Source organism: Silene latifolia, chromosome 4 (assembly GCF_048544455.1).
Source record: "Silene latifolia isolate original U9 population chromosome 4, ASM4854445v1, whole genome shotgun sequence".
NCBI lineage: Eukaryota > Viridiplantae > Streptophyta > Magnoliopsida > Caryophyllales > Caryophyllaceae > Silene > Silene latifolia.
In genome coordinates, this window is record NC_133529.1 from 110,670,837 (window position 1) to 110,682,725 (window position 11,889).

An 11,889-nucleotide genomic window follows, 5' to 3' on the forward strand; every position below is an offset into this window, starting at 1 on the left:
CCCAAAACAAAGAAACGAAAACTAAAAAAAGCACAAAACAAAGAACGAAAACAAAACTAAGACTTGTCGACCGGGACAATCCTAGGCCAAGCTACACCACCAAAACAAAGAACGAAAACAACCACACTTGAATCCGTCTGAATGATAAGACGGCCTAAGTCATGTTCCTTAACAAGCATCAGGCCACGTTTCAAAGCCATCAATTCCGCTCTCGTGACCGTCGCCACACCTAAATTTTCCGCAAAAGCAAACAAAGCATTCCCTGTCGTGATTATGAAAAAGAGGAGTTAAGTTAGTACTGTTTATCAATTGATACTCGTATTTGAAAATTATTATGCCAAATGAAAGTGTACAAATTTGGCAACAAATGATAACAGAGTTTAGTACTTTTGACTTTTGAGGCACTGTTTCTCTTGGCCTATAAGGGAGAAGAACGGACCAACAAAGCCACAGCAGGACAAGAGAATAACGAACCAACGATCATATTCGATGCAACATGATTGCTTTAAGATGGCCCAGCATAACGCTTATAAACAAAGTTCAAAGCATCGTTAAATCATAACGGACAACTCATGGATAAAGGTCAAAAAAATATAGATATGAATATATGATAGAATGGTAAACAACCAACTCCGGAAATTAAACTTGAAATTCAATCGGATCTCTTAGACTTTGAGTAACTAATTGAGTGGGACAAAAGCTAAGTGAAAACTTAAAAATGAATCGGATCTTAGATTTCGAGTAACTAGTCTAATTCATAACATTGCCAAAAACTATAGTGTAATATTTTAAGTAGACGAACTAATTTAATTATCGTGTAATAAATCTTATTTTAGCTAGACAAACATATTGAGCGGGGAGATTTTTAAACGTTGAATCAAGTGTTCGGATCCTAGTACACTAATTTTGTATACCTAATGTTTGACACATTAGCACTTATCTACTACGAGAATTGCGGATAGGAAACTGTACAAATACAAACTATAAATACTTTTTCTTGGATAAAAAAACAGGTTACTCGATTAATTTCCATCTCACTTAAGATATACATCTTCGTGATAAACAATTTTTTCCAAAATTATATTTTGAAACAAAAATAATACGATTTCTTTATAAAAAAAAATACAGTTAAAGTATCATCTTGAAAGCATAAAAAATTAACTTGAAAATCACAGTGCAGTGTTAGATTATTAACAATAAAGCAATGAAATGAATTTTTCGAACCAGAGTTAAGGGTATTCGGACTTTAAAATACTCAGCACAACTGAATCAGAGAAATTTTGCATGGGCTCTTCATTCCAACGAAAATGAAGTCAAAACGTCGAAAATAATATAGGGCCCTAAAATACTCGAATCAAGGAGTGCAGTGGTTAAAACTTGGGTGAAATTAAGGAGACCCAGGTTTAAGCCTCCTCAAGAGCCAAATCTTGTAGAGCATTCTTGGCCCGAGTCCATGCCTAATAAACTTCGAACATGTCACCCTCAGGTGGCTTACCTGGTATACGTAATTTGCAGGCTATTACGTACACCAGTGCGCACCAAAGATTGTGGCTGCGGGTTCCCTCCTCACCAAAAAAAAAAAAAAAAAAAAAAAAAAAAATGATAAACGGTGCGAATGGAAAGATTAAAAAGTCTGTCACAGACTAAAATACCCAAACTGGCAAACAATATTAACACCTTCCAATTTTACTAAACACTAAACAATAATGCCACAAAAGATGGAAGAGAATTTTACACATTGAAACTCCAATTATCTGACCTATTAGGCCCTAATTTTACACATAATGCTAACAATAATGCTTACAATTTTCTCCTGAAACCCCCAAAAATGCACCCAAAATGAGAAGCCTAACCCTAAATTTGCACTTGCCTGGGTGAACAGCCTTATGTACAGGAGCAATTTGAATCATTCTCCCCTATTAGGTGTTCGTAGACTGTGACGGCATCTGGGGGTGATTATGCTCGCCTTCATAGGTGACGATAAGCATAGATGGATCTTCTAAGCACCTCTCGACATGCTTCCTTGCTGGGCACCCTCTGACGCTGCTACACTTGTAGTAACCCCTATGTATTATCATCATAGAATTAGAGTTCATCTTTGAAAATGCCAGTTGATGTTAAAATAGAATTTCAATTATATTACCATAATAAATCCTAGTTGATCTCTAACAAAAAAAACTTAAGAAAATCGGCTTCACGTATAAATGGTCATCGGACGGAAATTGGCGAATCTAATATTTCTGAAATCTATAATTAAAGCACTTCCTCAGTTTCCAAACCCTATTACATCCCCATTTAAAGCGGTATTCTTTCCTTTCCAAACTACATCAGCCAATAGTAGTTCTCCGTGATGATTGACAACATTATTGTATTGTTATACACACCGTAACTGTCAAGGTAATATAGCATGAAGATGAGATTAACGAATCGGAACCCAAATCTAGTATCTAATGATATTCCAATCTGAGACTAGGAACCATTCTTACCACAACAAGGGTATAAAGTCTAATGTGAAACCTCAAACGTTAATACTAATGTGAAACTAAACCACTTCGAATACTAGAATTCATTAATATGATGACTGATCAAAATTTAAAAAAAAAAACACCGAATTGTAGCTTTAGTCGTAATTTGACAATTTGCCCGTCAAATTTCTAACAGAACTTCAAGAGACATGGAACGCATATTGCATTAGTAACAGAACTTCAAACAGGACAAGCATTATACCTAGGGTGTGGTGATCCCTTAATTGGCTTCTGCCCATATTTCCTCCAGGAATACTCATCCGATGGAATATCAGCTAGCTTGTTACTAATAGCAGGAACCTTTATAGATCTCTTCACCCTATGCTTCCTAAATCAAGAAACAAAAAAAATTATGTATGGACGTGCACCGCTACTTATAATACAAAAAACAAGCAACAAGATCTAACAAGATCTAACCTCTTCTTAGAACAATGGCATTTTCCAGTACTTCCACATTTGACACTCCCATCTTCATTCCTGGCAGAACACCTTTTTGTATAGTGACTCAAATCCTGATCCGACCCATGGCTCACCCCATTTACATTGAACCCACTTCCATCCAAACTAGCCACACTTCCATCGATACTCAATGAAGAAATGAACGACCGGTTGGACGACATTGTTTGTGTATAACTAGAATTATCAAAATTCAGACTAATTCCACTATTACTCCTCCTATACATCATTTCTGACTGATGCTTCATTTGCTGTTGGCGAAGTTGAAGTTTCTGTTGCAACTGTTGTTGTTGTTGAAGGATCATTAATTGAGTATTCGGACCTGGTTGATGAACAACTTGAAGCGGGTTTTGCAGCATTTTCCCACTCGAGGAGCTAAGTTCTAGTGACAAATTATTCCCCAACGACAAACAACTTTTCCCAGTTGCTGAACCGTTTTCCTGAACAGAAGCCTGATTCAGGTTGGTTTTGAACAGCTGAAAACCCTTATTATCATTATTAACTGGTTGATTTCGGGAATCTAACAAAGCGCCTTGAAGTAAAGGGTTGGTTCTACTTTGCTTGACTATCCTAGCCCTAGCATGGCCTACTCCATTTCCAAGATTTGACACAAGTCTTCTAAATTTACTCACAGCTTGCTCAGTTTCAGAAGTTAAGAAGCTATATTTAGTTTGATTTTCATGGGGTTGAGCTATTATACTAAGAACTCTATGGCAACTCTCAACGGCCGATTTGTTAGCTTCTTCAATCCCCTCCATATCTTCAAAAAGATTAAAATCTGCAAAATCCTAAAAATCAACCCCACCAAAACCCCAAAATAGTTCGAATCCCATAAATAAATAAATACAGTCTTCAATCAACAACACCAATTACAACTGCACATTTATCACAACGTTGTTATTATTAGTCAAATTCAAGTTACAAAAAATTCAACTTCCCATAAATACAAAGATTTAGACTCATCAATAATAAATTACTAGTCGTATAATAATTCAACTAAAATAACAATGGGGGCAGGCTTCAAACTAAATTAAATTAAATGAGAGTGACCCAAATGGAGAGAGATCAAAACCATGGTTAAACGAGAAAAAAAAATTACTTCTTCGGTTTAAATCATTTGTTCACCTTTAATTAAAATAAAACTACGGTATATCGGGATCACTTATACTTAACCAGACTTGTCCTCGTTATTAAAGGTAAATAAATAATTGGGACGGGGAATACAAGATTATACAAGGAAGGGAGAGAAAGGACAAACCTTTACTAAACTCAAACCCTAGATTCTTCATGAAAATGATGAGTTGCAAACAGTTGGTACATCATACTCCTACAACACAAAATTTTCAACTTTTTCATTTTTTTTTTTATGGAAGTCTCATTTATCCATTAATTAATTTACAACTTAAAACCAAGGAACAAAAATGATTATAAGAGGGTTAGAAAAATTGATGGAAGTTGTGAGAAACAAATCTAGAGAGAGAAAGAAACAAGGGATTGAAGACTGAAGAGGTGGGATTTGATTTTAAATAAGGAGTTGAGAAAAAGAAAAAAAAAAAAAAAAAAGGAGCAAAGTGAAAGTGCAGGACTCTGGTTTTTCAGATTTCAGGTGGGTCCCAAGTGAAGACCTTTGTTTTCAACTATCCATTTATTCTCATTATTTTAAATAGCTAAAGAAATTATGAGCCCAGCTAGAGTACCTATAAATCATTACTACAGTCTTTAATCTACTGCTACAAAACGGCTAATTCATTGACTTAGTAGATTTCATGTTCGTGCATGGAATTTAAACTAACCTGCTAAAAATTGTCGACATTTTATTAATTATCGTCGACATATTTTAGTGACTTTTCTAATCTATCCCTCACTCTAAACCTTCCATATTTTAACATCTTTTTTTCAAGTATGACATTTCCGTCACCATCGCTTCAATTCCGCCACCAAATTCAAGGTATCGACGACAAGTAATATAAACTAGTTTAATTTTTTAAAAATTTGTAATTACTCCCTCCACTTTTTTATATATGACGTTTTGCATTTACGAGGTAAGCCTTTGACTTTAATATTTACAAAAATTATTTGTTCAAAAAATGTAAAAATTGTACCATTAAACTCCTTACGAAAAACTCTTTCATATGAGTATATATATCATAATATTTAGTCTTATATTTTAAGAGATATTGAAGAGAGAAGGGAGTATCTCGAAATGTGAAAAAGTCATATATAAAAAAATAGAGGGAGTAGTTAGTAGTTTTAGGTGGTTTAGAATAGAATCGTTATTGTTAGAACGGATTAGCGATTATCGATTACCGCGCCAAAAATTAATCTAAGTCGGAAAATATTTTTTTTTTCAAAAAAAAAAAAATTTGGACGAAAAACATTTTCGTCCAGACTTGGGTCCAAACAAATTTTTTTTTCGGCCGGAATAAACAAATTATTTATTTATTTTTATTTAGAAATAAAAAAAAAAATTCTCAGACAAAAAAATATATTTTCGTCCAGGCCCTTTTCCGACGTAATTTTTTTAAAAAAAATTATTAATTTCCGTCTTAAATTAGTTTTGGGCGCGGGGATCGATAATCGCTAATCCGTTCTACTCTAATCCGTTCGTCAAATCATAAACTTGAAACGTAAACATATCTCTTGAACATCGTTACTAACTTGATCGTTGTTACCGAATGTTTAAAACTGTTTTAATCGAAAAGTGTGTAAATTAAATTACGATTTTTTTCCGAAAAACCGTCTTTTTTTGTTTTAGAAATATTAGAGAGAGAGGGACGAGGGAGAGTTAATAAGGGGCAAAATTGGAAAGATGTGTTAATTGTCGACGATAAAGGCTGCTTGCTTGGAATGGGAGTAATTATTAAGGGAGTAATGAGAGCTAAAATAAGAAGAAATATGAGGAGATTGGTGGTTTGTGGTGGTTGTGGAGGGTGGAAAGAGGAGGTGACTTGTGAGGGAGGAATTATTACCTCCATATGGAGGTAATGTATTACTTGAGGGGGGAGGGGAGTAACAATTACTCCCTTAACTAGTGTAACACCCGTGAAAAATCACGGGATTGTTTTAAATTTTTAAAAATTAAATTTATGTGCTAGATTTGTGAGACTAACGTACTACTACATATTTAGTATTTATGTAATCATTATAAACATATACCTCGTGTTAATACGACTATATATGCACGTATATTGTGGGGTCCAAATTCTCAAGAGAGAAGACTCTTTAATTAATGGTAGTGAAATACCTATCTCACAAGAGATAGTTATCATTTTTTGTTTAATTTTATCTTTTCTTTTTTAGTTAGTTTTTAATGTATTTTTTTTATGGAGCATTTAATGTATTTATTGATTGTCTCTAACTAATGTAGTGAAAGACAGTCTCTCAAGAGACGTACTATAATTTTGGCGTCCCAGCCCCAATTGACATATCTATGTTTATTTCGATCACATCAATAAAGCTATTTACTTATAGACCATTTAGCATATGAGCTTAGATGTAGAAACACTTGGGTGCATAAAAGTTGCAAGCTATCTTCAATATTAATAAAATAGTCTAGAATCAAAAGTGGAATACTCTTTTGGAAATTGATGCATTCACACAAATAACTCATCAGGAAGAGCCGAAGAGGTATGCTATCACTCTGTTGAAGGTGGAAAGAAGAATATTCATCCAATATATTTTGCCATTTGCCCGAGTTTTCATAATGCGTAGTTGATTATCCTTTCGGGTAAGGACATACACTGGTTTTGAAGTGTCCTTCCATGGATTGGCATACAACACTTCACAGGTTAAGCCGTTAAGTAAACATGAAACTTTCCTGCCATCACACAAAAACTAATTACGATGAGTAAGATAATTGACTACAAATATTTAATTAAACTGTAATTTTAGTAAGCGAACAGCAAGTTGTGAATTTTTGTCGTATTCATTTTGTTTAAACTTTAATTATTTTCTTTTAAAAAAGTAAGACAAACAAAGCTAATCTCCTATATATTAGTTTCAAATGCATTGCTCTTATATCATTAGTTTCTTTTTAATTGATTATAAACCCATATGCTAAAGTGGCATGCCCCACAATAAATCAAATAATACTACTCCTAGGCTATAGTCCTATCTAATCTACCTGTAACTTGAACTTGAGTCTTGCAAATTCTTTTCATCGTTCAATTATATCCATAGGGCTGAGCAAAAAATTCCGAAATGGATTTTTAATACGGATACGATACGGTATACGGTTCTCATTATACGGCTTTTCGTATATACGCTTTTTTTTTCGGATACCCGATACGTTTTTTTTAGAAACCGTTTCGTATCCGGGTCACCAGACCTCGAAAAGCGTATACCCGGTTTAACACGGTTTTAAGTTTTATTTAAAAAAAACGCATAACTAAACTAACCCACTGCAGACTAACTCTACCAAATTCATAATCATATGGTCAGACGACCAAACAATAATATCCTCCTTCTACTCCTTCATTCAACACAACAATTCATAATCATATCGTCCTTCTACTCCTTCATTCATTCAACAATCAACAGATTCAACACAACAACAATATCAGACAATCAAACATACTTCACATTTTCCCCCAATTTGAAACCCTAATTTAAAACCCAGATCCCCAATTCAATCATATTATTTCCCCAAATTACAATCATCAAAATCAAAACTCTCCACAAACCCCCAAAATCCCAGACTACTACTGCTCCAATTAAAAGTCACAAATCATAACATTAATCCCCAAAATCGAAACTTAAGTATTAAACGTCTATTATGAATTGATTCAATAATTACTATATACTTCCAATCACAAATCAGTGAATCACAACATTAATTTAATTTTAGAACAAAGGTTTCGTAATTACCTCAAACAAAAGAAGCTCGTGATCGCCGATCGTCTTTAATGGAAGATTTTCGATTGAAATGGCGACTATCAACTGGCAATGAGATCGGGAATCGGGAGGAAAAATCGAAGATTCCGGAGTAATCAAAGTGCCTTCTTAATAGGAATTAGAATATGCGTTGATTTTCTTGAGAATAAATTCAGTAAGTTGCCTTCTTAATAGAAATTTCGAATATATTTCCCTATATTGTAGAGGTTATTAAGGAAATCAACGTTTTGTATGGAGCATATTTTTATTTTAAGAATTAATAGTAGGAGTATAATTATAATTATATACATCTAATTAATTTTATGGGGTTGTAAATTATTTGTTTCTCAAAACATTTTTTTTGAATTGGGTTGCAATGGCTACCTTTGCCCCTACCAACTTTTGGGGTTTGATTTCTTGGCTTTGAATATATAAAGCAAGCTCCAAGTTCCTCCATTGATGGTTTTCAGTTGTAGTTTTCTCTGGGATTTCTATCTCCTCAAGGCTCAAGACATACTTGTTGAATTTTTCCAGTTTCCTCTTTTATAATATGAGATTTTTTTGAATTGTTATGAATTGAAATTTTGTTCTGAGAAAGTTAATAATAATGGGGAGATGATGGGTGGAAGTTTTAGAGTCTTTTCTTTGTGAACCACACTTCTTTTTTGAAAATTGTAATCTGTATTGTAAAGAGTGCAGACGGTGTAGGTGTAGCAGTGACTTGTGTGTAGTTGTGTATTGCAGACGTTTCTTTTTTTAAAATTGTAATTTATGGAAAATTGGGTTCAATTGTAATTTATGGAAAATTGGGTTCAAAGTCAATAATTTCACACTGTTGACATGACAGCTGACATGGCAATGGTGTTAGTTTTGATTGGGTGAGAAAAACTGAAATTGTGAGAGTGAAGGAGAGGACTTGTAGAGTACTTTTCTGAAATATGGTTGCGCCACGTCAGCTATTTTACAAGATTCTTTTATATATATAATGATGGAGTGACTATTACACATTTACACTTGTTCCGGGTGTAATTCCAGAACAGTTATTTGTTACCACCCGTGCTTGTAGAATGACGTCTTTGGTTGAATCCTCCTTTCGGTCTCCTGAAACGATGAACAAACTGAGGGCTGGGCTTTGGACCGAGCGAACTCACTCCGACGCTCAAGTCAGTAAACTTAAAGAGAGAAGTTGTTGTTACTTGGCGAAGTATATATTGTAGAGAGATAAGGAAGATATTACCAGATGAATAGTGATTCTTAGGTTAAATTGTGGATCCTCTCCTCAATGAGAGTTGAGGAGTATTTATAGACTTTCACCTTTTGTCACGTAGTGGCCAAGTGGCTAGCAGGTGGAAAGACTGATCTACCCTCGGCCGAGGGACCCATGGCAGGCCGGCGGGCCCTGTTGACTCGCCGCCGAGGGGTCTTGGATATGAGTTCGCGGATATGTGCCCCGGTAGCTAGTTGTCCCAAAGACCCAAGAGATAGGCCGACAGTCAGTGCGTCGGTTAATTTGTCTAAGTCGTTGACTTGCTTGTGGATATCTTTGACCTTGCTCAATATGTTGACTTGGTCGGTGGTGCGAGAATATGCCCCATCAATTTGCCCCCAGCGTAGTCTATGCCGTGGTATGGGCTCCGATGTGTGTTGAGCGTATATTCTGCGTACTTCAAAATTTTCTGCCCCGGCTTCTTCTACCTCGGCTTGAGCGTATATTCTGCGTAAGACAAAATTTTCTGCCCCGGCTTCTTCTACCTCGGCTTGGTTCTGCTTAGGCCGTACCATATCCCCCCTCCACATGGATGTGTATAGGGCATCCGATGTGGAAAAGAAAGTGACGCTGGACGAGACCTGGGTTGAGAGTGTCGGTTGTTTTTGATTGCCCCGGCCGTGCTACCTAGCTTGGTTGATCATGTGGCCGGCGGAGACAGATACTTTAGGAATTTGTTGAGGAAGATGAATAGGCAGAGAGATATGAAGGGGCGTGTTGAAGACGCGGTCACCACATTGCATTGATTGACGTTCAACTGTTGTAACGATTGACATTCCGTGGTTGCATGTCTGACACGTGTCTGTTCGCTGATTGGCTGACGTTTCATGGACTGTGCCCTGATTGGTCCTTCTTCATGGGCTTTCCTCTATAAATAGGGCAGTTAGTCCCTGAAATTGGCCACCAATTTCATTTTCTCTAAAATTTTCTTCTCTCTAAACTTTCAAGGGCTTCTTTCTCTTCTAATCTTCAGAGTCGTTACTTCGGCTAGTGCTTTTTCAAGGTAAACAAACAAATTTTTCTCAATCTCTTATTTTGTTAAGTAATTGTTGCTACCATGTCTTCTCGCGATCTGGGACCTAGTAACCGTGCGCCGGGGTTCCGTCGCGTCTTGATGAGGAGGAGATACTAGACGCCGTCCCGATAAGTAAGGTGGGGGCCCTAGGTCTCCTTCTCCGAAGTCGATCCAAAAGCTTTGGAGGATTGGGAGGATGATGATGATGTTGATGATGACGGTGATGATGACGGTGATGATCTTTGAAAGGGCTCATCCTAATGAGGGGAGGCGACGTCATGGATCACGGCGAGGCCTCGCATGATGGTCTTGATCGTGCCTGGACCAATAAATTCGCCATTTGTTCCGGTGGAACCCTTTTCGAGGGTCATTTCTCCTTCGGTGAGGGGTACAAAATTGTTATCCCCGAGGAGGGTCGGCGGTCATTGCCCTCCCCGGTCATATCGGCGTATATATCGGCACTGGAGTATGGGCTCCGGTTTCCTTTGAATGAATACGTCACGACCATCATCAAAGCTATGAACGTCGCCGTGGCTCAACCGCATCGTTGGCCATTAGGACGATAGTTGGCTTTGTGTGGCTCTGTCTCTTTAAGGGGGAGGTCCCTACAGTTAACTTATTCCGCCGGCTTCATCATCTTCGGCCATCGACCCCTGGTAAAGTGGGGTGGTATAGCGTGCAGATGGAGCCGGGCTACATCTCCGTTTATAAGCTTTCTTCCTGTAAGGACTGGAAGGGGCGGTGGGTGTATGTCGAAGTGCCGGATGACTATCTGCTGCCCCGGTCCTTCCAGCACCAAGTTAATTTGCGGTGTGAGAGCAAGGCAGAGCGTGACAAATGGGTAACCCGGAGTAAGCTTAAGATGGACGCTTCGAAGGTCTATCTTAATGCGGATGAGAAGCGGGCGATCTGTTTGTTTGATCTTTGAGAAGGGATGGGTGCCCCCGACTCAGATTATTCTTCAGGATGAGCTGCTTTGCCGCGTCGGCCTCATACCGGCCCTCAACCAGGGTGAGTAGGGTCGGTGTGAGGCCCATTTTTGCCTGTTATGCTCCTGTTTTTAGAGCTTTGTTTTACTTCTTTCATGTAACTCTTGTCTGGTTTCTTGCAGACCGGTTTGGCCAGGATCTGCCTAAGAGGACCTTGAAGAGGTTAGGGCTTGATAAGGACGGGGAGGTCGTTCAGCGACATTCTCAGGCTGATGCGCGTGATCGTAGACTGGCTCCCAACGAACTCATGGACAAGCAGCTGAAGGCACTGGATCCGGCGGTGGCTCAAGCACGGGTTCTCGGAGGCGTGCCGAAGAGAAAACCAAAGCGTCCTGTGTCGGCGGGGCGTCAACCCCAACTCCTCTTCAACCCCAACGGTCCGAAGGAGCATGTGGAGGTCGTCGATATTACCGCGGAGGTGGTGACTGTTGCGAAGGGCCCTCCTCCTCCAAAGAAGAGAAAAGAACCACTGCCGGCTTCTACCGTTGTCGGGGGAAAGAATGATTCACCCGGTCCTTTATCTAAGAAGGTCCAGACTGGTACGGACCTAACCTGTGGTTCAGACTTAGCTGGTTCATTATGCATTCCCGATGACAGACTCTCTGATGTGTCAATGAATGTTGACATGGATGCGCTGTGTGAATTTTTGTAGATCCGCGTCGGCCAGCCGCCGTTCTCACTGATCGGCAATTAGAGAAGTAGCCTGAGAAGGCGGGTGATAGAAATGTCACCGTTGACTCCTTACTCCAGAAGGTTTCCCCCGCC

The 11,889-nt window shown here is 38.1% G+C and overlaps 1 protein-coding gene across 1 annotated transcript; it reads right to left on the reverse strand.

The window, feature by feature from the left end:
* Window positions 1-1,624: 1,624 nt before the first annotated feature.
* On the reverse strand, window positions 1,625-4,477 carry LOC141653821 (putative WRKY transcription factor 21). Its single transcript, XM_074461683.1, has 4 exons — window positions 4,240-4,477; window positions 2,943-3,856; window positions 2,728-2,853; window positions 1,625-2,064 (listed from the first exon to the last, which is right to left on the reverse strand). The coding sequence occupies exons 2-4, from the start codon at window positions 3,737-3,739 to the stop codon at window positions 1,920-1,922; spliced, it is 1,068 nt and encodes a 355-aa protein (XP_074317784.1). The 5' UTR covers window positions 3,740-3,856; window positions 4,240-4,477; the 3' UTR covers window positions 1,625-1,919.
* Window positions 4,478-11,889: the final 7,412 nt, after the last annotated feature.